At 39.4% G+C, this 27,568-nt stretch overlaps 2 protein-coding genes across 2 annotated transcripts; both read right to left on the bottom strand.

Moving 5' to 3' along the window:
• Positions 1-8,937: 8,937 nt before the first annotated feature.
• On the bottom strand, positions 8,938-10,005 carry LOC106730567 (olfactory receptor 140). The gene has a single exon (XM_014565447.2). It carries the CDS (start codon positions 9,909-9,911, stop codon positions 8,985-8,987), a length of 927 nt encoding a protein of 308 aa, XP_014420933.2. The 5' UTR covers positions 9,912-10,005; the 3' UTR covers positions 8,938-8,984.
• Positions 10,006-24,753: 14,748 nt separating this feature from the next.
• On the bottom strand, positions 24,754-25,912 carry LOC102505924 (olfactory receptor 140-like). The gene has a single exon (XM_032470445.1). The coding sequence runs from the start codon at positions 25,699-25,701 to the stop codon at positions 24,754-24,756; it is 948 nt and encodes a 315-aa protein (XP_032326336.1). The 5' UTR covers positions 25,702-25,912.
• Positions 25,913-27,568: the final 1,656 nt, after the last annotated feature.

Raw genomic sequence — 27,568 nt, 5'->3', positions numbered from 1 at the left:
CATGGCCTAAGAAAAGTAGTTTATATAGGTAAATAGAGTGACAAAAATTTAAAGTCAAAAAACCTCTCCCAACCATAAGCGCTCATTCTCCTCCGACGCCTTATTGACAACTTAGTAAATGCTCCTTAGAGGTGTATTTGTATGGCGGTATACATGTAGTCATGTACGTGCTTTACTCTATGTAAAAGTTCTTAAAATATAATAATACATTTGAAATTCTAACTACATTTTTTATGGGCACCATATGTCAATGTTTATTATTTTCCTTTATTTTAATTGCTACATCTTATTCCACATTATAGTTATAACATAATTCCTTTAACAAGTCCATTTTTGCTTAAAATTTATTTTATTTCTAATGTTTTGCCTTATACACAGGGCTATAATGAGCATCACTTACAGAAATCACTACCAGCTGGGTTGAACACTTGGAGAAATCTATGTCAACACCAAGTCAAAAACTATGCATATGTTTAAATAGATTCTGTAACACTGCTCTCAAAATACTGAAGCATCTTTTGTTCCCATAAATAGTATACTGAAGGGTAATTTTCCCCACAGCCTTACCAACAGTACATATTATCAGACTTTGATATATTAAGAAGAGAAGATGAGGTGAAAAATAGTCTCATTTTTATTTGCATTCATTCTATCATACATTGATGGATTTTCATTGATCACACAAACAATGAATATTGGTCTCCAGATAAAATTATATTAACTGCAATGCAGTGCGGGCGGCGGAGCGCGGAGGCGAGGCCGTGCTCGGCGTGGCTGGAGGGCGGCGAGCGGCGGCGGGCGGCGAGCGGCGGCGGGCGGGCCGCAAGTCCGGCGCGGCATCGCGGCGCGGCGGCCGCCCCGAGTGTGCGGAGCCGGGCGCCCGACCGCCGGCCCGGAAGCCGGGGGCTCGGGGGACACCGGGCCTGACGCGCCGCCTCTCGGCTCTGCCAGCAGGTCCGGGGAGCGCAGTCCTCGCCCCGCCGCCGCCGCCCGCCCCGGGCCCCGGGCCCCGGGCCCGGCCTCCTGCGCCCCGCCGCGCTCCGACCTGCAGCGGCTGCGGCGAGCCCGGGGCGAGCCCGGGGCGGCCGGAGGATGGACTCCGCCATCGCGGAGGAAGGCCTGGACGCCTGATCGGCCCGCTCGCCCGCCTGGGTCTTACCCGGTGCTGTGGGGCCGCCTCAGCCAACGCGTCTGTGGTAGCAGTGCCTACGCGGCCAGTTGGCGGGGACTGGCTGTCCCAGGAGCAGGGGCGCACGTGAGTGGGTGGTGGCCGCCGCGAGGGACCCAGAGAGAAGGCGTCGGTCCGTGGCTGCCCTTGAAGTGGGGGGACACCTTGAGCGCTGGCAGGACGGAGGTGACCCAGCTTCGGCTGTTGGGGAGGGCGGCCACTGCAGCACCTCGGGGCCACCCCGGCCCCCAGGCCGTCCCTGGAGAGGGCTGCTTCCTGACACACGTGTGCAGCTTGACCCCCAGAGCCCTAGCCCAGCGACCTTTGGTGAATGGTGGGCCAGGAGGCTGCGAGACGGCCCGACACCCATGCCAGGGCTGGTGTTGGTGGGTGGGGAGGGTGCAGTCTGGAAGAAACCTGCTTGAGCTGTCCCAGGGCCTGTGCCTCCATGTGGAGGATGGAGGGCCCAGCCCGTCTGCACCAAGGCCTTTGAGCTCTGTGTCCAGAGCCTTATCCCCAGGGCATCCTGCTATCTTCTGTCAGCTGACCGCCTTCAGGACGGGACTCTGGAACATCAGAGCCCTTGAGCCAGATGCCAAGGGGAGGCTTCAAGAGCTCAGAGATGACCACCACCACCTGCCTGAGGCTCCCGGCCAGCTGCAGCTTAAAGAGATGCCATGGGGTCCGACTGCCCTCTCTCAGGCCTCCGGTTCCTCCAGCGATGAGTCTGCAGTGACCAGTGCTGCAGGGTTTACCTCACACATGTGAGGGTGTGAGAGATCTGTGTCCCCAGGGGTGAGCCAGGACGCGCGGGGACTGGGGGCCACGGCCTTGCGCTGCCAGGGACAAATGCCCCAGGAACCCTCGATGTGGCCACAGAAATGCTCGTCAGACCTGAGTGGACCCGGCAGGGTAGGAGGGTGCCCGGCCCCCTCTACCCCTTCCCCCGCCAAGCTGAGGCAAAGGCTAGGGCTGGCTCCCTAGTCGGGGGAGGAGGGAGCTCAGGTTCAGGAGAGGAGAGTGGCTATTTTTATCTCTACCCAGACTGCGTGTTCTCTCCACAGAGCTGCTTTCTGATTAACAAAGAACTAACTTAAGAATTATCTTAATAAAATATGCACCCCCCCCAAATAAATGCAATGTAATGTCTATATACATATATATAATCTATACACATATCCAAATCAAACTAACAACAATAATAAGTTATTTAGTAAACCCTATGCACAGACATTTTGATAATTCTTTATACACGTTTCTCATTGAATCCACATAATTAGCTATGATGTGACATATTTTATGGCTGAGATAAAGCGAAATAATTGATTTGCTTAAGAATATACAGTTAGCAAGTAATAAATCCTGGATTTGAATCCAAGGAGACAACTTTACAGTTGGAATGTGTTTCTTGTGTCTGAATTTTTAATAAAGGTAAATAATTTATTCAATAATATCCTGAATAACAGAAGGGTGAGAGCAATGTATTTAGGCAGTGTCCCTGGGTCGTCATTTTTAAGGAGCAATAGTGCCCTGTGCTCCTCAGAAGCCCTGTGCCCCGAGCACGAGCATCATCAAGACTGTCTTTGAGGGCAGGGCTTTAGGAGGGTTGTTCTGTCAGTAAGTCTTTCTGACGCACTGCACTTTCCTTGACAGATGAGTAGACATGGAATTATCTACACTGCCACTTTCTCTGGATGACAACTATGGTACCATTGTAGACAGAAAAATCAATGCTTTCCTGGAATGCTTCCAGAGGGAGGGGGCTTAATTCCTGAACAATCTAATGCATCACCCATAGCACTGACAATTATATATATATATACATACATACACATATATATATACACACACACATACACAAATATATATATACACACACACTATATATGTAGTACCTAACTTATTAATTTCCTTAAATAATTAAAAATCATTAACTGACCAAAACAGAAAGAAAAACACCACATAAAGTCTTTCTTAAAGATGATTAGTAGAATAAAGTTAAAGGAAGTTGGTACCAGAAAACCATGGCAATAAATATATATGTATATGTTATTTATATAATACATACAAAAAGAAAATTGCTCAAGAGAAAAAAAAGGAAGCAATAGCCTAGACAGGTGAGGTAAACTTTTCTAAGCCTCAGCTTTTATATCTAAGAATTGGGAATAATGTAGTCATCTTGTAGGGTTATTCTGAGATTAAATATGAAAGAGGTTTGCAAATAAGTGCTCAATGCAAAATAATTCTTATTTTTTTATTTCATTAAAAAATGAAATATAGTCAGTTTACAGTGTTGCATCAATTTCTGGTGTACAGCATAGTGTTTCAGTTACACACATACATACATACATTCCTTTTCATATTCTTTTCATTATAGGTTACTACGAGATATTGAATATACTTCCCTGTGCTCTACAGTATAAAATGTTGTTTATCTATTTTATACATAGTAATTAGTAACTGCAAATCTCAAACTCCCAATTTATCCCTTCCTACCCTCTCTCTTCCCTGGTAACCAAAGTTTGCTTTCCATATCTGTGGGTCTGTGTCTGTTTTATAAATAAATTCAATGTATCTTTTTTTTAGATTCCACATATAAGTGGTATCATATGGTATTTTCCTTTTTCTTTCTGGCTGGCTTCACTTAGAATGATGATCTCCAAGTCCATCTATATTGTTGCAAATGGCATTATTTTATTCTTTTGTGTGTGTGGCTGAATAGTATTCCATTGCATATATGTATACACAATTTATTTATCCATTCATCTCTCAATGGACATTCAGGTTGTTTCTGTGTCTTGGCTTCTATAAACAGTGCTACTGTGAACATTGGGGGTGCATTTATCTCTTTGAATTAGAGTTCCCTCCAGATTCATGTCCAGGAGTGGGATTGCTGGGTCGTATGGTAAGTCCATGTTTAGTTTTGTGAGGAATCCCCATACTGCCGTGAGGGCCGTTTTCAGTCCGGATGGTGTCCACGTCTTTCCTCCACGTATGCTGGCTGTTATCCCCTTGACTTGGGGGTGTGGTTGGCGCTGTGTTGACCAGAGCCTGCCCTGGTTGTTGAGCGGGGCCTCCTCTTTGCTGTGTGGTTGTCACAGTCCTGACAGGGGCTGGATCTGCTCCCCTTGTGTTGGAATAGAAGCTTCCAGACTCACTTCTGAGCTGCTCTGTGTGGTGGGCAGGACTGGCGCGCCTTTGCTGGAAGGGGAGCTGTGAGTACTCCTCCGCAGGAGATGTCCAGTGGAAAGCACCCCCTGCGGTGTTGTCTGTCACTATTATGCGGGCTCACAAAGTACACTTTGTTGTCACTCCCCTCGTCCCTGCCTCAGCTGCAGAAATATTGGTAGTCCACCGTGGTGTCCCCCAGGTTCTGCACCCACAGATCCATCAGCACGTATCTGCTGACTTCAGGCTTCAGGCGCAGCCATGCACCTGGCAGACCATGAGCCACGAGCCAGCCGAGACCTCAGCCCTGTGTCCGCCTGTGGTATGCAGGCTTGCAGTTAACGCCAGGCCTGCCCCGCTGTGTACCCCAACTGCGTTCAGTTGTCTCAGAAGCACGGGTCCACACAAGCACATGGGGACCAAATGCGTCACTGCCACGTGGGGCTTGACACAAACCTCAGCCCCACCTGCGAAGTCTCGGGGACACCGAGAATGGATTCAGGTTGCAGCCCTACCTCTGCCCGGGAGCCCTGACCAGCGATTGCGCCCCCCCAGAGAAAGCTTCAGGGACTGCTGGGTCTGACCCATGCCCATCTGCTCGCAAGAACCTGTGCCAGCAATGGTGCCAAGCAGTGCTTCCCGGGCTAGTGGAGACCAAGCTGCCAAGTTGCATTGTGCCACTCCCCCCCATGCACACCAGCAGTGGTGCTCACTGTAGGGGCCCAGGCCGTTCTGCGCACCCTCTCACCTTCAGCCCACATCACACTCCACCCCCCTAAGGCTGCCTCTGCACAGTCAGCCCCAGTCCTCCCCCAGGTCATCCGCAGAAGCCTGAGCTCCAGCACCCAGCACCTACCCAGCCCCACTGGCTGGCATCCCTGGGATCACAGGAGATCTTCGCTCTGGTTTCCCTCAGTCCTGCTGCCAAGCAGCGGCTGCTTTCTCCTCTGAGCCTCTGAACCTCCCTTTCTGTCCCCACTGACCTCCCCGCCAGAGAAAGGGCTTCCCAGTGCAAGGGCGCTTTCCTCCTGTGCCGTGCCTTCCCCAGAGGACAGGTCCCTCAGCGGTACCCCTTTTCTTTCTTTCTTTTTTTTCCCTCCCAGATTTTGTGAGGATTATCCTTGTATTTCCAGTGTAAGTGATGTTCTGCCAAATTTCAGTAGCTATTCTGTGCAAATTGCTCTCTGTGTAGACATAGTATTCATGGGAGAGGGTGAGCTACGTGTGCTTCTAATAAGCCACCTCGGCCAGCCCACCCGGTGCATGTTGTGTAATAACGTACTTATTTTAAAAAATGGAAGGGGATAATGTAATTATTTAAATTTTGACCAAACTGAAATTCCTGCTGTGCTTCAAACAACTGCGCAAATCTTATCCCAGTCTTCTCTGCTGCATCGCCCTCTTATAAAATGCTTTTCATTAAACCAATTACTAACAAAATTACATTTTTCACTTACATGTTTACGTGCTTATTATCCATCTAGTCCTCACTAGAACTTAAGTTCCACACAAAATACCAACCTGTCTGTATAATTCAGTGTTGCAAACCCAGCTCCCATGGCTCTCTTTCCCACTGTAGGCACTGGACAGTAATTTTTGAATACATTTTCAAGTCAAAACTTCCTAAACTGAATTAACCATGGAGGCATTTTTTCCCCCATAATAAATGTTTATAATACAGATAACAATGGGAAAAGCCGTATGGAAATGGCATCTATTTACCTCTTAATGGCGCTACCCTCAGGCCCAAGGATGGTATGAAACCTCTCAATGACCGAGTTGCTAATTTTTTCTCCCAATATCTCTTTCACCCAAATGTCACTTTCTTTGAAATTCAACAATTTGAATTTAATTGCTTGAGCCTATCACCTCCCACTTTTCATGGCATTCATGAAGGGTAATGTATCTGCGCAAATTTGTGCCATCATAGACGGCTTTTCCCTGACACAAGAGGAATGAAGAAATTACAAGTACGTGGAAAATGGACGTCAACACAGAGCTAAAGAAAAGAAAGCCCTTCCTAACAAGAAAAAAAAAAAATAAGGAAGGAACCCCCCCATGATAATATTCACAATGTGGCCAGTCATAAGATCTATGTTTCGGTACTTCCACACCATGATATTAAGGAGTATGGTGAAGTGGGAAGAGAAGAAAGAGGAAAGTCTAAAAGCAGTTATATTGTTGCTTAACTCCACTGAGTCTTTATTTTCCTTCTCATATAAAATGCAGCAAAAACTTCCCTAATAATAGTTGTTGCTACATAAAAAAAATTAAAGTATGTAAATAACCTATCAAAATAGATGCCTCATAGTTGGCCTTCAGCAATAGCTCATTTGCCTCACATAATGCCTAATATTTTCACTAAATTAAAAGTCCAGGTTAAACTAAAGCATTCTTATACAACAGATCCAAACATTATTTATACCATTAATTTTCAGGAGAAACATACTCACATACCCAATATCTTTTTTAAAGAATCAGAAATAATTAGGTGGCAGTTTGTCCTCAGGAGAGATTCTTAATGATGAGTGCAAAGGGACATCTCAACAGGACTTAAGCTTACTCACAAATCAGCAGAATTCTATCTACTGAGAATGTCAAACTGCCTTACATTTCCTCCTTCAGTTCTGCAGCTTCCAGGTTGGCTGCTGACAATTTATAACTTGCACCTCACTGATCTTCTCACCCCTCCTCTGAACCTTTGGTATGGCCGCTAAGACACTATCATTGGCTTAGTTTCCCTCTTCAAATCCTCCATTTGGTGTTAGAATAAAAACCACAGTTACTCAATACTTTTACCTATTCTTGACCTTGGATTATTTTCATCTCCTATCTAATATTCATAAGACAAAATGAGCCACATATCACTTAGTCTAGATTCTGTTGAAATGTTTAGTTTCCACCAGCAATTGCAAACATGACCATTTTAATAAATGAGGTGCTTATATATCATATTCCAGGCCTAGACTTTGTAGGACAACATTCTGTTTCTTATGAACTGGAGACAGCCATGTACACCTTAGTAAACAAAGTCACCCAGTACCATGCTGTGGCATTACTATATGTCAAATTATGAAAAAATAATCAGAGAAGTTTTGATTTCTAAAGAGTTATTTAATAATGTAGAATGACCTGATGTTCTCCACTGCATTGCAGAGATCTCCTGATTTCCAAAAATTCATCTTAGCTATTTCACTTTTATGAAGACCAATGTTAGTACTTGCTTTCCCTAACTGAAGGAAACCTGAAGGGGTTTTTTTATTTAAAAGAAAAATCTGTTACCAACCTACTGTTGGTCTTCGGTAAAAGTGAAGTGGCATAAAACAAGCATTCAAAAAGAGGAAAAACTCACAGTGCTGAAATGTGTTGCTATATATGAAACAAGGCTACAAAAAATTGACACCAACTTCTTGAAGGACAAAGTTTGCGTTAAGTTTCATATAACTTTCTTATCTATGGACCTAAATATACCACGGACAACTGAGTTTCATTTGAAAGAAAGTAAGATTGAGTTTTTTAAGACCTGGACTGGAATGTTTGTAGCTGAAACTTTTGAAAGGAAGGTGCACTTCAGTGTAATAGCTCCTGACACACTATCTGGGGTAAGCAAGTGTGATGTAAGGCAAGTAAATTAGTAAACCTCTCTTGACTTCTGTTTGCTTCTATGCAAAATGTTCATATTAATAATGGAATGACAGGCTTAGTTTGTGGATGAATCAACTGAGGAGAATATACCTGATATATTATAAGATGTTCACTTAGTGTAAAAATATGTATCAGACCTACAGAGCAACAGCTTTGGAACCTAACTATATGCCTTTTAGTTGAAACTGGACAAAAAAAGAGTTTACCCTTCTTGTTTTGAATGGTTCCACAAGTCTTTATATGGAAAAAAATTTAATATTCATGAAAACCTGTGAGTCATAAGGATCTTTAAGAAAGAATATGGTAACAAATATATTTATGTATATGTATGACTGAAACATTATGACCATTACACCAGAAATTGACACAACATTGTAAACTAACTACTTCAATAATAAAAAGAGTAACTTCAAAATTTCTGGCTTATTTTGTGCCAAGAAAAGAATTAGACACAGATTTTGAATTATTATTTCCTCTTTGGTGCATGTATCTCCTTTTGCTTTTGGTAAATTCGTAGTGAAGGGGAAAAAGTCAGCTGTGATTCCTTCAAGCAACTGTCCCTTCCCTGTGTATCTGTATAAGAATTCCTGTCACTTACTGGCTTTGCCAAAGGTTAGAGAAAACAAGAGTTCTGAGATGAAGGGCCTATGGAAAAGCCAATTTCATACAAGTAAAATATATAAAAGATTTGGTAAAGCAAAAGGAAGATTCTGAAGAAAAACATACTTTACAATCATCAAACTAGGAGTTTAGAGTTGTTCTCTCCATTAGCTATTCTGAAGCTATGACTGTGAAGACTGAAGACTTGGTAAAGTATATCACAAATTATCAGAGTGCCTAAAAAATGCCTAGACATTATTAAGTACTCAAGAAATGTTAGTTTCTAGGCCTTGTTTTCCTGTCAGTGATCTGCAAAATTTCTTAATTTTTTTTTTCACAATTTACAACATGTGTAATCCTCCCTGTGTATATAAATCATCAGTTTCTTGACATCATGAACAGCCTAAGTTACTCTCCTCCTCAACAAACTCCTCATGGCGTTTTTCACCTCTGTGTTTCTCACTGTGTAAATGATAGGATTTAACATGGGAGTGAGGACTGAGTAGAACACACTCACCAACTTGTCTGCAGGATACGTGGCCACAGGACGCGTGTAGATGAAAATACAAGGCACAAAATAGAGCACCACTACTGTAAGGTGGGAGCCACATGTAGAGAGGGCTTTGCGTCGTCCTTCAGCGCCATGGGATTTCAGGGAGCTCAGGATGACTATGTAGGAGATGAGCAGCATGAATAAAATGAGTAAGCATATGCCCCCACTGTTCACTGCCACCACCACTCCAAGTCTGTAGGTGTCACTGCAGGAAAGTTTCAATAGTGAGAAGAAATCACACATGAAGTGGTCAATGACATTGGGACCACAGAAGGTCAAGTCATCTGCAAAAAGAATCTGCAGAGTAGCATGCACGATGCCCCCAATCCAGGTCACGACCACAAGGAGCTGGCAGAGCCCCTGTCGCATGATGGTCGTGTAGTACAGAGGCTTGCAGATGGCCACGTAGCGGTCATAGGCCATTGCAACAAGGATGATGCCCTCTGATGCAGCCAGGAAGTGTTCCACAAAGAGCTGAGCCAGGCAGCCCCCCCAGGAGATGGTTTTCCTCCGACGCAGCAGGTCAGTGAGCATTTTGGGGGTGGTGACAGAGGTGAGGGAGGCATCTAAGATGGACAAGTAAGTCAGAAAGTAGTACATGGGAGCTGAAAGTGTGGGGCTGAGGGAGATGGTAATGACGATGAACAGATTGGCCAGCAGGGTGAATAGGAAACTGAACAAAAAGACAATGAAGAGCACTTTCTGCAGGTGTGGATTCTGCGTGAGTCCCAAGAAAACAAATTCAGTCACATTCTTGGGAAGGGTGAGGAGATCCATTCAGCAAGTAACAGTTTCCTGGGCCCTGAATTACCTAGAAAAGAAATAGGAGTGATACCTATTAATCACAAAAAGATTGTGGTCTGAATTTCTTAAAAACAACAACAACAACAACAAAACAGAGCTGTCACTCTACCTGTGGAGCATGTCCTTGACATGCCTGCTCAGTGTTTGTTTCAGTTCTCTCTTACTTCCTGAATGATGTTTCCTTCTTTTCAGACACCTAGTACCTGTCACCTGTAAAACATCTGTAGGGCAGCATTTGATGGGAAATTTACTGAGAAAACATTGGGCTGTCTACGTGAGATCTGGATTCTCCTTCTGCTTCCATCTCCATATGACTCTGCTAAGTCATCTCTGTGTCCCACGGTTCTGAGCCCCGCTCTGTGCCTGTGAGGTTACAAACTGTAATTCTCACATGGGTTTTGTAAGCTGAGAGGTGTTACATACATGTAAGAAGTAGTGCATTTTCCATGAGAATTCACAGTTGCAACCCTCAGCTCTAAGTGTGTGATGAGACACTGACAATAAATATCCGCCATAAGCAGGCAGTTTAGGAAAATGCAATGTTGTTGTTATTGACATACCCTCCTTGGTACCTACCATAATACATATGCTAGTTCCTTGCTGCACCTGCTACAGTGCCTGGCATAAAGCCTGCAGTTTCTGAAGTCTATTAGATGATGAGTAAATGCTTGGTGAATGGTTATTCTCCATGGGTAAGAGTGTGACTGCTTCCCCAGACTATAAACCTACAAAGAATTAAAGTGTTCTCTGTCACCACTCTCTGCTTTATGAGAAACATAGATAAACATTTGAAAAGAAGCTCTATTCCAGTTTAATAGTTTCTACGACACTCACAGCATCAATATGAAAATATGAATTGCCTCTAGGAAAGAGTACATTACCATGTCGTTTTACTTTCAAAATAATTATAGTGTTTGTTAGCCAATATTTCTTTTCCTTCCAAATTCTGTTCCACATACCATTTAACATGGTCATATTCAGTCAATTTACATTCTTTGTAGAGTTGGATTAAAAAAAGTAAACTCTTGCATAAGTGTTAATACACAAGGATCTGTCATACAAAGGAAATACCATTTTTCAAAGTTTAAAGAATAATTTTAATGTGGAGTATAAAAAGAAATGGTCTGTTAAATAAGACAGAGAGATAATATACACATATACATATAAACACACACAACAGAGACACATGTAAAATCTATTACTTACTATAAATACCTACTACAAGTTCATTCAACAAATATTTATTGGACACTTGCTGCATGTATCAATCTACGTCTGTTCACACATCATGAAAAGTGACCCTGTTAAATGCCCTTGATGCCTGACATTTTATTACCAAACAGTGGCAACTCGTCCCTCCATGACGTGAATGACCTTCCCACCCCTTTGTGTTTCCCCCCCAGGCATTCTCATGCCTTCTTCTCCCCTCTCCCTGCAGCATCCATCATCTGTCCTTCCTGGTTACAGGACAGTGCATTGCTAATAGAATAAGGAAATTTGGGGACATAAATTTCCCAACGAAAGGAGAATACATAAACATAATAAAATATATTCTGCCAAAAATGCCTTTTCCTTTCAAATAGGTTAAAGGTTTATTTTTTAATTATCCAAAATTAAAAATTTACAAAAATGTGGAAACAAAGTGTAGCAGCTTCATTATATTCCCTTATTTTGAGGTGGGATCGCCCAGCAGATCAGAAAAACAGAGTGTATGTAAAGTAAGAATTAGACATGATTAATGAAACTGACTTAGAAATAGCTATGAAAACATTACTCACCCTTTCTTCCTTCCTTCTTTCCTTCCTCCTTTCGTTTCTTTCCTTTCTTTTCTTTTCTTTCCTTTCTTTACTTTTTTCTTTTCTTTTCCTTTTCTTTTCTTGCTTCTCAGTGCACTATCTAGGAATAAACACTAAAGGAAAATATTTTTAAAAATTAAAGTCATTATTTACAAATATATTCAACACAATTATTGAGAGCTGTGGAAAATTTAGAGACTACATGGTATGTTCAACAGTGGAGAAATGGATGATTACAATAGAGCGCATGTCACTGATTAATGTGTACTTTTTAACAGAAGTACTTAAAAAGACTGTGCCGTATCATAGGAAAATTCTTATATTGTATTATTAAGTACGGAAAATTTTGGATACAAACTTGATTTATTCAATTAAAAAAAACCACTTATCATTTTTTTAACAGAGATACTAGGGATTGAACCCAGGACCTCATGCACGCTAAGCACGATCTCTACCACTGAGCTATACTTTCCCATGGAATTATATAATTATTCTAACTAATTTAATTCTAACTAATTATGTAATTATTCTAACAAGTATATCTCACTAAAAAAGGCAAATACTTTTATTTCTATGTTGTTACTATTGTAGTTGAGTCTGTCTTTCTTGATGCTTTCATGCTAAAGAGGGACTGAAATCATAGACGGGTGAGGATGTGGGGTGATCGTATAATTTGTAAGATCCGTTTAATCCTAAGAGTCTATGATTATATGATTTCCTGGGGAAAAATTTTTCTCACCTATGGACTTGCTGACATATCTCCATGGCCAGGGCCCCAGGCAGCTCACCAAGAGAACAATAAATTTGTAAGATTAAAAATGCCAACTTGCTCAGCTACAATAACTGCCTTTGCTGATTTATAAGTTGTTCCTTCAGAGAAGATGTTTCTCTTGATCCTTAAAAATGCTGCCACATTTCCTGTTTCTAGGCCAATTCTGTGAAGTTTTTAGCTGTGGCTAATTGGACCTCAGGGGTATTTCACCACCACGAGGAGATCTTGCCAACAACCCAATTATTTCACTTAATTGAACTCCAGAGAAGAACTCTTACAGCATTCATCTTTAATTTTGAACTCCTCTTTAAATATGGATGAAGACAATGCACTATGAAAAGAGAAAAAAAATAAACAACTTGACCACTTCTGAATTTAAGTATTTGATAATAAATGAGCATAATACTGAGTCCAAATATTGACTATTGTATAAACTAATCATTTAGGTGGGGAACTATCTGACTTAAAATTGTTTTCAGGATAATATTTATTTTAATTGATCTAATCGTATTTAAAATATGGTTTGAGATGTAAAAGTGATAACTGTGAACCTTATTATAATTTTGACACTTCAGACCTGGTAAAACTTACAGTAGTTTTTTTCAAATTGTATGTATCTTGAGTCAATCCTGGAATTAGATTAACATGATAACGATGAAAATAATTCCATTATTCAATTATATTTGAAGATGGTAAAATGCAATTTTGTCATTGAAATTTAATCTCATGGTAGTTCTATGGACAAGGAAAAGTAGGCAATAATAGTCACGATTTATAACAAGAAAATATAAGACAGGGAATAAGAACGCTATTTGCCTAGTGAAGGTGAAGTAAGAAGCCAGGCCACTAAATCCTGGACCAAGTTTCCTATCTTTAAATTAATGCTTTACAACAGAAGTACCACAATACACTCATGCTGCCATCAACTGTAAGACCTATTATAATTATCTACTAAAATGAATAAATATGAATATTTGAAATGATTTTGTAAATAAATTTAATCCAGTTCAACTCAGGAATATTCCTGTATAGAACCACATTCAAATGTGCTTTCTTAAATAGGAAGAAGAATAAATTTTACATAACTCTGAACTGGCTACACAGAATCTGATCACTTTCAGCAGCAGGTATCATGAAGGAAAGGAGTTTAAGAAAACTGAAACCGCATGAGTAAACATGATTTTTAATATTAGAGTGCCAAAATTACATTTGCGATGGTAGATGCCAAAGACTGAGTGAGGGCTTGAAACTACCTAAAGAATTCTAAGGAATATGGATTTGGCTGAAGTGTCAGTGTGAAAATGTCTTTCAATTTGAACTTCCTTTTAACTCTGGACTGAAAACCCGAATCAGATCAGAGAATTAGCATGTGCAGATATCATTCTCAACCTCATAAAAGCTTGAAATCCATTCACAATGACCCATTAATTGGTCTTCCAGCCTCTACTTAAATAGCTACAGCACTGGGTAGAGTGAAGACTTTAGGACCCCAACCCTTGTCCTAAGCTCCCCAAGCAACCCAGCTCCCCAAGCCCTAGAGAAGCACAGCATGGAAGGAGGGCAGAGCTGGGTAAAGCAGTGAGGATGGTCCAGGAAAATAATTTTTCAAAAGAGGAGTTCCTGGAAATATACTGGGAAAATCTGTATCCAAGATACAAACCCAAGGCCAGAGTCATTTAAAACCCTGGAGAGTCACAGATTCTCAAACTTGAAAGGTAAATCAGAAAGAAAGCAGAAGGAATTATATGTGGATCTTATCACAGTTGATCAGAAACTTGTTGAGGTCTGATTTGATGTTTGATAGGTTCAGGGACTAATTTCACAAAAATCAAATACCTGGCACAGTATTCTGATAGCAGCTTCATGCATCTCACTAGGTAGAGGGACATGTTCTCAAAATAGCAAAGAACTCAAGAGCAGAGTTCATATTGTTAAGTCCAATCCAGAGACAACTGTAGCCAAAAGGACAACTGCAACTTTGTTTACCAGAAAAAGAAAAGTTTGGGGAAGTAGACTGTGGTGTCACAACTTCCAATTTTACTTCTAATTGAAGTAGAAGCAGATATGACAATATTTACGGCAATAAATATATTGCGTTGGGCAGAATCACAGAATTTGGAAACATCTTCCATTTTACCTAACTAAACCACTTATAGAAATACGAAGAGCTGTTTAAGGTGATGAAAGAAGATGATGTCATAGTGTGAAATAAAACTTGTGTCTCTTGATCCTGAAGCAAGCGCTCCGAGTCTCCATCACATTTTTATTCATAATATGCTCACTAAATAGTGTTACATCAGAGAGTCCGTTGATTTCTTCAATAAAACATATGGTATCTATGAAGTGGGAGGCTGGATCTTTCTGTCAAAAGAGGAAACTGTAACACATCTATGACATCTACATATGTGTATTTTGGTAGCAAACTTCATTTTTGAAAAGAGCCACAATTAAATCACAACAGAGTCTAAAAACATAGGTAAGTTGCTTATCTGAGAAATACTCTCTTTGGTCAACAGTGGATTAAACATTCCTGTATTTTTATATCATAAATATTATCCAAAAGCAGTTTTTGAAGACAATTCCAGATTCAAAGAACTAAATGTAAAGTCAAGTTTCTAATAATGAAATTGCTTTACAAGTATACTTTACTGAAAGGATATCTGTATTTAATTGTTGCTAATAATTGCTAATATAACACAGTGTCATTTCATATGGCATACAATCAAAAGTATTTTTATATACCAAAACATAATCAAATACCACACTAAGGAACTCTGAATAATGTAAAGATAATAGGATGTGGGTAACACTATTTGAGCTCAAAGCTGACTTTCATGTTCTATGATCGAATTATTTAACCTTCTGATTCTCCATTTTTTTCCTGTAAAATGAGAACACTAAATTTTAAATTTATAATGCTATTGAGACCATGTGAGAACACGCTTAAATTTCATATCAGTTTTAATAGAGTACAATTTTTATAACCACTGATAACTTTTACCCAAGAGAACAAGAAATCCGATATAATTTTAAATATTAGGTACATCAGGGGTGTGCCAAGAGAGCATTGCCAAGTGTCTTCTTTCTGTAATAAATTCCATATCCTAGATACCAACAGGCCACACAGCTTTTGAGTAACAACTGCTTACCACAGGCGCATTGTACAACTCTATTACTAGAGAGGAAAAATTTTCAATTACTACAAAACAAAGGAGGATCTGGTGAAATGCTTTTTTTCCTTATAACATGTAAAATGGTTGGAAGAGTATCAGATTTGGATTTAGAAAAGAGGGGAGCTGTATACTAGCTGCATCTCTGATTTTGGGCAGATTACTAACTTTTTTGAACTTCACTTTTCTTCATCTGTAAAACAGCAATAATCCTAATAGTACCTAACTTGTAGAGCTGGTGTCAGTGACAAGTGAGAGGTTTGGGAAGGGGTTTATAGTAATAAAATATGGAAAAGTAAAGATCATGATAGAAATAAATCTTCTTATTGGGTCATTTATTATCTGAAATTGCATTCCTGTTTAATAGCATTCTAATGGCATTTTTACCTCTGTATTCCTTACTGTGTAGATAGCATGGCTTAACACAGGAGTAACAAGAGTATAGAACACTGCTATGGATTTATCCATGGGAAAAATAGCTACTGGTCTCAGATACATAAAAATATAGGGCACAAAGAACAAGACATTGATTGTGACATGGGAGCTACAGGTAGACAGGGCTTTTTTCTTCCCAGCAGAGATGTGAGTCCTTAGGGAGTACAGGAAGACCACAGAGGATGCCAATAACATTACAAAAGTGAGCCCAGGGATTATGCCACCCATGGCACCAACCAAGAGACCAACAAGGAAATTGTCAGTGCAGGCAAGTTGTATCGGGGGAAAATGTCACACATGAAGTGATCCATGCATGATGTTGGGGCCACAGAATGGGAGCCAGAAAGTGACTAGGATCTGTCCAATAGAGTGGAGAAAACCCACTGCCCAACACACTCCCACCAGGAGGCAGCATGTGCAGTAATTCATGATGGTCACATGGTGCAGAGGTCTACAGATGGCCATGTAGCAGTCATAGGTCATGACCACAAGGAGGACAATCTCTGAAGCTCCCAAGAAATGTTCAGTACAGAGGTGTGTCATGCAGCCACTGAAGGAGACAGCTTTTGAATCAGAGAACAGATCAGGTAACATTTTAGGGATTATGGAGGAGAAAAAGCATGCAGCTATCAATGACAAGAAAGTCAGGAAGAAATACATGGGAGTGGCCAAAGTTGGCCTGCAGATTCTAGTAACCACAATGAGCAGATTCCCTGTGACAGTGACAATGTAGGTGATAAGTGACCCCAAAATAGAATTCTCTGCATCTGAAGACTGTAAGTCCCATTAGAATGTATTGAGTCACATTCACTCTGTCTTCTTTCATTTCAATGGTGAAGATGAATTCAGAGTTAGAGAATTAACCTGTAATGACAATACTTTTAGTAGAAAGGTGACAGGAAGTCAATATTTTGGGTTTTTCAGGCAATACACAGCATTTTGATAATATAAGCTGTTTTTTCCATAATATACAAAAGGAGAAGAAACATGGTAGAAAACTGTGAACATTTGAGGATGTTTAATTAAGCTTAATAGATTCAGTTTAATAGATTATTTAGTATATCCATGTACCAGACATTTTGTGGCTACTTCATACATGTTTTCTCATTTAATCCTCATGATCAACTATGATGAGACATATTTTATGGTTGATATAAAGCAAAATAATTGATTTGCTTAAGAATATACAGTTAGCAGGTGACAAATCCTGGATTTGAATCCAAGGAGCCAACTTTACAGTTGATATGTCTTTCTTGTGTCTGAATTTCCTATGGAGCTAGAAGACTTATTCAATAAAATCCTGGAAAACAGGAGAGTCAGAGCAATGTATTTAGGGAGTGCCCCTGGGTCATCATTTTTAAGGAGCAATAGTGCCCTGCGCTCTCCAGAAGACTTGTGCCCCAAGCACTTGTATCATCAACAGACTGTCTCTAGTGCAGGGCTTTAAAAGGGTTGCTTCTGCCAGTCTTTCTAACTCACTACACTTTCCTTGAAATGTGAGAAGAAATTGAATTATCTGCAGTCACACTTTTCACTTACTGTACCATTGTAGATACAAAAGTTAATTCTTGGAATGCTTCCAGAAGGAGGGGACTTCATTCCTGAACAACCTAACGCATCACTCAAAGCACCAACACCAAAAAATATATATATATATTTAAACCAACTTATTATTTTCATTAAATAATTAGAACCATTAATTGAACAAAACAGAAAGAAAACACCACATAAAGTCCTTCTCAAAGATGATTAGTAGAAAAATAAAGTTAAAGGAAGCTGGTCCAAGAGGAACCCAGAATTGTATATATATTATATATAATATATGTTACTTATAAAATACATCCACATACAGAGAAAATTGCTTGAAAGAAGGGAAACATAAAACCTGTCTTAAGGTATCGTCTACATTCCAGCTACTCCAGTTTCTCCTTTTCCTAAGACACGTCTCTGGAAACAAACACACTCTTATTTGCTAATCTCACAATCTGGATAGAGAAAAAAAAGGTAGACACATGTTTCCATAATGCTAAAAGAGATGAAAGTAAATTAAGCTAAAGACTGTTGATAGCTCAAGGCTCTCCATCATGAGGCCAAAATTTGTTTATATAGACAAAACAGGTGAACTACTGACACATTTTAAATATAATTGTGCATACATACAAGTGATTCGATTATTTCAAAATAGTGCTTCAAATTGATAAGATCATGTTTAGTACTCAAAAAAGTTGTTAAAATCACCTCCAAAACTCAGGCTCGTGTCATCTCTATGACCTCTAAAAGCCAGTCAGCTGATAGTCCCCATAAGTAGGAGGCAGAGATTGTGCAAGTAAATTTTCTAGGATCAAGTCAGGGTTACCAAAGCCTTGCCCCATGGAGAATGTACTCACATAAACTCTTATGTACAAAAAAGCTGAAACTCATGACACATTAGAGTTTCAACTTAGCAAATCCAAGCATGAAGATGAGTAAACAGGGCCACTCTGGAAACAAATCACCCAAGGACTTAATGGGAAGTTATTTTGATAGGACTAGATTCCTAATGATTTTGAAGATTCAAAAGAGATGCTCTAAGTGTCTAAGGATTTATATAGGAAACAACCCCTGAGCATGGCAGAGGAATTCAAATTTCATCTAAATAGAAAAGGTTACCCAAAAGGCAGCCAGATTTTATAAAGATTGTGTAAAAATCCTCTGTACTTGGATTACCTTTACTAACATTCTAAAGTTGCTTCATGAGCTTACTGAACCATTTAGACATGACTTTGCACTATATTCCTCAATTGTGTTTTCACTATAGCCCCACAAAAGTGCTTTTTAAAATATTTTATTCCCTTAATTACCCCCTCTAAAATAATAATACCACAAATTTACTGCCTATTTATGTGAGATATATAATATTCATGCTCCAAGAAATCATTTTTACCTCCTTGGGAGAGATGTTGCCCCATCAAATACATGTTTTTAAATATCCCATTTATTAAAAAAAAAAAGGAAGATGTTTAATGTGGTTATGTAAATTTTGACCAAACTGAAATTCTTGCTGTGCTTCAAGCAACTTCACAAATCTACATCCAAGTCTTCCCTCCTGCATCACCCTCTGATCAAATGTTTCTCATCAGACCCATTACTAGCAAAATTACATTTTTAATTTATCCGTTTACCTGCTGATTACCCATCTGTCCTCACTGGAATATAAGTTTCACACAAAATACAACCCTGTTTGTATAATTCAATGTTGTATGCCCAGCTTCCATGGCTCTGTTTCTTACTGTAGGCACTAAACAGTATTTTTTGGATAAGTTAAATAAGTCAAAATTTCCTAAACTGAGTTGACCGTGAGGCATTTTTCCAGTAATAAATGTTAAGATTAAGGGATAACAATGAGAAAAGCCTTATGGAAATAACACCTATTTAGCTCTTAAAGGTGCTGCCCTCAGGCCCAAACAGAGGGTCAATCTCCTCAGTGATTGAGTGGCTCATTTTTTAACTCCAAATATCTCTTTGGCCCAAAGGTCACTTCCTTTGAAAGTCAAACATTTGAATTGCATTTCTTGAGCTTATCACTCCCATTTTTATGATGCCCATGAAGAGTAATGTATCTGCACAAATGAGATCATTTGTACCATCATAGATGGCTTTTCCCTGACACAAGAGGAATCAAGAGTAACCAGGAAAAAGTCAGTCAATGCAGAACTAAAGAAAACAAAGCTCTCAACTCTCACCAAAGTGGGTATAGAGGGAACATACCTAAATGTAATAAAAGCTATATATGACAAACCTACAGCCAGCATAGTACTCAAAAGCTTCCCACTAAAGTCAAGACAAGGCTGCCCACTATCACCACTCCTATTCAACATAGTCTTGGAAGTCCTAGCCACAGCATGAGGCAAGAGAGAGAAATAAAAGGAATCCAAATCAGAAAAGAAGAGGCAGAAGTGTCACTATATGCCAACGACATGGTACTATGTATAGAAAACCCTAAAAGGTCCACACAAAAACTATTAGAGCTGATCAAAGAATTCAGCAAGGTAGCAGGTTACAAGATTAATGTTCAAAAATCAGTCGCATTTATTTACACTAACGATGAATCAACAGAAGAAGAAAGTAAAGAAACCATGCCCTTTAAAATAGCACCCAAAGTAATAAAATACCTAGGATTAAATCTAACAAAGGAGGTGAAAGACTTATACATGGAGAACTATGAACCATTGATGAAGGAAATTAAAGAAGACTTAAAAAAATGGAAATATATCCCATGCTCTTGGATTGGAAGAATCAATATTGTTAAAATGGTCACACTGCCCAGGTAATCTACAGATTTAATGCAATCCCTATCAAATTACCCAGGACATATTTCACAGAACTAGAACAAATCATAATACAATTTATATGGAACCATCAAAGACCTAGAATTTCCAAAGCATTACTGAAGAGAAAGAAAGAGGCTGGAGGAATAAATCTCTCAGACTTCAGACAATACTATAGAGCTACAGTCATCAAGACAGCATGGTATTGGTACAAGAACAGACATATGGAACAATAGAACAGAATAGAGAGCCCAGAAATGAACCCACAAACTTTTGGTCAACTATTCTTCAACAAAGGAGGCAAGAATATACAATGGAATAAAGACAGTCTCTTCAGCAAATGGTGTTGGGAAAACTGAACAGCAGCATGTAAATCAATGAAGCTAGAACACTCCCTTACACCACACACAAAAATAACTCAAAATGGATCAAAGACTTAAACATAAGACAAGATACAATAAACTTCCTAGAAGAAAATATAGGCAAAACATTCTAGCATACATCTCAAAACTGTTCTCCTAGAACAGTCTACTCAAGCAATAGAAATAAAAGCAAGAATAAACAAATGGGACCTAATGAAACTTACAAGCTTCTGCACAACAAAGGAAACTGTAAGTAAAACAAAAAGACAACCTACGGAATGGGAGAAAATTTTTGCAAATGAAACTGACAAAAGCTTGATCTCCAGAATATATAAGCAGCTCATATGACTTCATAAGAAAAAAACAAACAACCCAATCCAAAAGTGGGCAAAAGACCTAAACAAGCAATTCTCCAAGGAAGAAATACAAATGATCAATAGGCACATGAAAAAATGCTCAGTATCACTAATTAACAGGGAAATGCAAATCAAAACTACAATGAGGTATCACCTCACACCAGTCAGAATGGCCATCATTCAAAAATCCACAAATGACAAATGCTGGAGAGGCTGTGGAGAAAGGGGAACCCTCCTACACTGCTGGTGGGAATGCAGTTTGGTGCAGCCACTATGGAAAACAGTATGGAGATTCCTCAAAAGACTAGGAATAGAATTACCATATGACCCAGGAATCCCGCTCCTGGACATATATCCAGAAGGAACCCTACTTCAGGATGACACCTGCACCCCAATGTTCATAGCAGCACTATTTACAATAGCCAAGACATGGAGACAGCCTAAATGTCCATCAGTGGATGACTGGATAAAGAAGAGGTGGTATGTTTATACAAAGGAATACTTTTCAGCCATAAAAACTGACAACAAAACGCCATTTACAGCAACATGGATGCTCCTGGAGAATGTCATTCTAAGTGAAGTAAGTCAGAAAGAGATAGAAAAATACCATATGAGATCACTCATATGTGGAATCTAAAACAAAAACAAAAACAAAAAAACAAAGCATAAATACAAAACAGAAACAGACTCATAGACATAGAATACAGACTTGTGGTTGCCAAGAGGGCGGGGGGTGGGAAGGGATAGATGGGATTTCAAAATTGTAGAACAGATAAACAAGATTATACTGTATATCACAGGGAAATATATACAAGATCTTATGGTAGCTCACAGAGAAAAAAATGTGACAATGAATATATATATGCTCATGTATAACTGAAAAATTGTGCTCTACACTGGAATTTGACACATTGTGAGATGATTATACATCAATAAAAATGTTAAAAAAAAAAAAAAAAAGAAAGCTCTCCACCAAGAAAAAAAATCAGAGAAAAACACCTCACTGACAATCTCCATAGTGTGGCCAATGATCAGTTGTGCCGTCTTGGTATTTTCACATCAAGATATCAAGGAGAATTTTGAAGAGAGAAGATTAGAGTAAGCAAAGTCTGAAAGATGTGATAGTTCTGTTTAACTTCATTGAGTCTTATTTTATTCTAATATGAAATGGAGTAAAACTTCTCTAATACTACCTGTTGCTGCATTAAGAAAGTTAAAGTATGTAAAGCACCTATCATGATGTATGTGTCATAGTTCACCTTCAATAATATTTAGCTAATTCCCTTCACTTAATGTCTAATATTTTCAGCAAACTGCAAATTAAACCAAACTATCCATATGTAACAGATACAAACATTATTTATATCATTAATTTTCAGAAGAAACATACTCACTCTCCAGCATTTTTTTTAAAGAATCAGAAATTATCAGGTGGCAGTTTATTCTCAGGAGAGATTCATGATAGTAAGTGAAAAGGGACATCTTAGCAGGAATTAAACTTACTCGCAAACCAGCAAGACTCTATCCACTGGGAATGGCAGACTGCCTTACATTTCCTCCTTCAGTTCTTGCAGCTTCCAAACTGGCTGCTGACAATTTCTAATTTGTGCCTCACTAATCTTCTCACTCTTCCGCTGAGCCCTTGGTATGGCCCCTAAGACACAATCATTGGCCTTAGTTGCCCTCATCAAATCCTATTTGGTCTTAGAATAAAAATGACATTTACTCAATACCCTAATTTTCCTTACCCTTAGATTACTCTCATCTCCTATTTTATAGTCATAAAACAAAATGAACTACATATCATTCAGTCTAGATTCTGTTGGCATGTTTAGTTTTCACCAGCAGTTGCAAACTTGACAATTTTAATAAATTAAGTGCTGAGTATATCATCTTCCAGGCCTAGATTTTGTGGGAAAACATTCTGTTTCTTATAAATTGGAGACAGCCATGCCCACCTGGGTAAACACAGTCACCCCAGTACCATGCTCTGGCATTACTGTGTGGTCAAATTATGGAAGAAATACCTCCATCTGGCTAGCGAGTTTGTGAAGGAACATTTGTGAGAAGTAACACGAGTTGAAGTGTTGTAATCAGAGAAGCCTGATTTGTAAAACGTTATGTAATAATGCAGAACGACAGGCGCTCTCCATGTGCATAGAGGAACGCTGCAGGTACCCCCTGCTTCCCAAAAGTTCACCTTGGCCACTTCACTTTTATGAAGACCAGCATCAGTACTTGTTTTCATTAACTGAAAGAAATCTGAAGGGGAGTTTTGATTAAAAAAAAAAAAACTATTACCATACTAATGTTGGTCTTTGGTAAAAGTGAAGTGGCATAACTCAGACATTCACAAAGAGGAAAAACTCGTGGTGCTGAAATGCTCCATGTATGACAAGACGACAACAAATTTGACACCACCTTCTTGAAGGACAAAGTGAATCATTAAGCCTGCATATCATTTTCTTATCTATAGACCTAAACATACCACAGACAATTGAGTTTCATTTGAAAGAAAGTAAGATTGAATTTTAAGACCTGGAAGTTTGTGGCAGAAACTTTTGAGAGGAAGGTGCATTTCAATGTAATAGTTCCTGATGCACCACATGGGGTAAGCATGTGCGATGTGGGGCAAATAAATTAGTAAACCTCTCTTGACTTCAATTTGCTTCTATGCAAAATGTTCATATTAATAATGGAATGACAGGCTTAGTATGTGGATGAATCAACTGCAGTGAATATGCCTGATATATAATAATTAGTGTTCATTTAGTGTAAAAATATGTATCCAAACTAGAGAGCAATAGCTTTGGAACCTAACAAATGCCTTTTAGTTGAAATTGGATGAAAGAAAGTTTACCATTACATTCCTTAGTTCTTTGCATGGAAAAAAATTCTTTATATTCAATGAAAATTAGGAGCCATGAAGATACTTAACAAAGAATATGAAAATGAACATGTGTGTGTGTGTGTATACATATATGTATGACTGAAATGTGCTGTGCACCAGAAATTGACATAATATTGTAAACTGAAGATATTTCAATAAAAAAGGAGTAACTTCAAAATTTCTGCCTTATTTTGTGACAAGAAAAGAATTAGACACAGATTTTGAATTACTCTTCCCTCCTTTTGTGGGTGTCTCTCTTTTTGTTTTGAAAATTAATAGAGGGAAAAAATCAGCTGTTATTCTGTCAAGCAACTGTCCCTTCCCTGTGTATCTGTATAAGAATTCCTATCATTTATTGGCTTTGCCAAAGGTTAGAAAAAAACAAGAGTTCTGAGACAGTCCTTTGGAAAAGTCAATTTCATCAAAGTTACATATATAAAGAATTTGGTAAAGCAGTAAGACACTGGAGAAAAACACCCTACAATCATTGAACTAGGAGTTTAGAGTTGTTCTTTCCATTGGCTATTCTGAAACTATGACCGTGAAGACTGAAGACTTGGTAAAGTATATCACAAATTATCAGAGTGCCTAAAAAATGCCTAGACATTATTAAGTACTCAAGAAATGTTAGTTTCTAGGCCTTGTTTTCCTGTCAGTGATCTGTAAAATTTCTTAATTTTTTTTCACAATTTACAACATGTGTAATCCTCCCTGTGTATATAAATCATCAGTTTCTTGACATCATGAACAGCCTAACTCTCCTCATCAACAAACTCCTCATGGCGTTTTTCACCTCTGTGTTTCTCACTGTGTAAATGATAGGATTTAACATGGGAGTGAGGACTGAGTAGAACACACTCACCAACTTGTCTGCAGGATACGTGGCCACAGGACGCGTGTAGGTGAAAATACAAGGCACAAAATAGAGCACCACTACTGTAAGGTGGGAGCCACATGTAGAGAGGGCTTTGCGCCGTCCTTCAGCACCACGGGATCTCAGGGAGCTCAGGACGACTATGTAGGAGATGAGCAGCGTGAAAAAGATGAGTAAGCACATGCCCCCACTGTTCGCTGCCACCACCACTCCAGGCCTGTAGGTGTCACTGCAGGAAAGTTTCAATAGTGAGAAGAAATCACACATGAAGTGGTCAATGACATTGGGACCACAGAAGGTCAAGTCATCTGCAAAAAGAATCTGCACAGTGGCATGCACAATCCCCCCAGTCCAGGCCACCACCATCAGGAACTGGCAGAGCCCCTGTTGCATGATGGTTGTGTAGTGCAGAGGCTTGCAGATGGCCACGTAGCGGTCATAGGCCATTGCAACAAGGACGATGCCCTCTGATGCAGCCAGGAAGTGTTCCACAAAGAGCTGAGCCAGGCAGCCGCCCCAGGAGATGGTTTTCCTCTGATGCAGCAGGTCAATGAGCATTTTAGGAGCTGTGACAGAGGTGAAGGAGGCATCTATGAAGGACAAGTAAGTGAGGAAGAAGTACATGGGGGCTGAAAGCGAAGGGCTGAGGGAGATGGTGATGACCATGAGCAGGTTGGCCAGCAGGGTAAATACAAAACTGAACAAAAAGACAATGACGAGTATCTTCTGTAAGTGTGGATTCTGTGTGAGTCCCAAGAGAACAAACGTAGTCACATTGTTCGGGTGGGTGAGGAGATCCATTCAGCCAGTTACAGCTTCCTGGGGCCTGAATTACCTACATAGGGCAAGGAATGATCCCCATTAATCATGAAAGGATCATGGTCTGAATTTCTCTAAACAAAAACTAAAGCTGTCACTGTACCTGTGGAGCATGTCCTTGACACACCTGCTCAGTGCTATTTCAATTCTCTCTTTCTTCCTTCATGGTGTTTCCTTCTCTTCAGACACCTAGTACCTGTCACCTGTAAAACATCTATAGGGCAACATTCGATGAGTAATTTACTGAGAAAATCCTGGGCTATCTATGTGAGATCTGGATTCTTCTTCTGGTTCCAACTCCATATGACTCTGCTAAGTCATCTGTGTCTCACAGTTCTGAGCCCTGCTCTGTGCCTGTGAGATTACAAACTGTAAGTCTTAGATGGATCTTGTAAGCTGAGAGGTGCTGCATTCAGGTATGAGTTATATCATTTTCCATGAAAATTCATGTTTGAACCCTCAGCTCTAACAGTGGAAAGAAAGATACTGGCAATATATGTCTACCTTAAGTAGACAGTTCAGTGAAATATATGTATTTTTGGGTACATACCCTCCCTGGTACCTCCCATAATACATATGGCATTCATGTGTTTCCACATTGCACCTACCATGCTGCCTGGCATAATGCCTGCAGGTTCTAAAACCTGTTAGGTGATGAGTAAGTGCTTGGTGAATTGCCATTCTCCATGGGTGAGCATACGCCTACTTCCCCCAGTTATAAGCCTACCAGGAAGTCAAGTGTTCTTATCCTCCTGCTCTGTTTATCATTACTCTCTACTTTATGGGAAGCATAAACTTGTGAAAGGAAGCTGTATTCCGACTTAATAGTTTGTAACACATTTATAGGGTAAATATGAAAATATGAATTGCCTCTATGAAAGAGTATATTACTGGATCCTTTTACTTTCAATATAATTATAGTGTTCCTTAATCAATATTTTTTATTCTTCAAAGTTCTGTTACACATACTATTTAATGCACTCATTTTTAATAAAATTTACAGCCTTCATATATTTGGATTAAAATAAGAACTCCTGCATAAGCGTTCAAAACACAAGGATCTATTAAGCAAAGTTCTAAAAATGAAAATTTTAATATGGAGTGTAAAAAGAAATAATTTGCTAGATAAGGCATAGAGATAGATAATATACTACACATATTTACATACATACGTGCACAACATAGACGTATGTAAAATCTGTTACTTACTATAAACACCTACTACAAGTTCACTCATTCAACAAACACTTATTATGTGTATTAATGTATGTTTGTTCAAACAGTCATGAAAAATGTCCCCCTTAATAGCCTTTGTTGCTTGAAATTTCATTACCAAACAGCAGCAACTCATCCCTCCATGACGTGAATGACCTGCCCACTCCTTTGTGTTTCTGCTACAGGCATTCTCATGCCTTCTTCTCCCATCTTCCCATTGCATCCATCATCCATCATTCCTGGCTACAAGACACTGCATTACTAACAGAATGAGGAAATTTGAGGACACAAATTTCTCAAAGAAAAGAGAAAACATAAACATAATAAAATGCATTCTGACAAAATGTCTCTTCCTTTGAAAGAAAAATGTATTAAAGATTTATTTTTTAATTATCCAAAATGAAAAAATGTACATATATATGGAAACAAAGTGCATCGGCTTCATTGCATTCCCTTATTCTGTGGTTAGTGCCCCCATCAGATCAGAAAAGAGAAGAATGTACATAAAGTAAGAATTAAACATAATTACTAAAAGTGATTTAGAAAAAACTACAAAAAAAATTACTTTTTTTTTCTTTTTTTCTTTGGCTCCTCAGTACTCTTTCTAGAAATAAACCCTAAAGGAAAATATTTT

This window comes from Camelus ferus, chromosome 30 (genome assembly GCF_009834535.1).
Source record: "Camelus ferus isolate YT-003-E chromosome 30, BCGSAC_Cfer_1.0, whole genome shotgun sequence".
In the NCBI taxonomy this organism is placed as follows: Eukaryota; Metazoa; Chordata; class Mammalia; order Artiodactyla; family Camelidae; genus Camelus; species Camelus ferus.
The sequence above is the reverse complement of the archived record's forward strand: the minus strand, read 5'-3'. Positions and strand labels throughout refer to the sequence as shown.

Coding starts and splice junctions, on each gene's coding strand:
- LOC102505924 (XM_032470445.1), bottom strand. CDS start 25,701: ATGGATCTCCTCACCCACCCGAACAATGTGACTACGTTTGTTCTCTTG.
- LOC106730567 (XM_014565447.2), bottom strand. CDS start 9,911: ATGGATCTCCTCACCCTTCCCAAGAATGTGACTGAATTTGTTTTCTTG.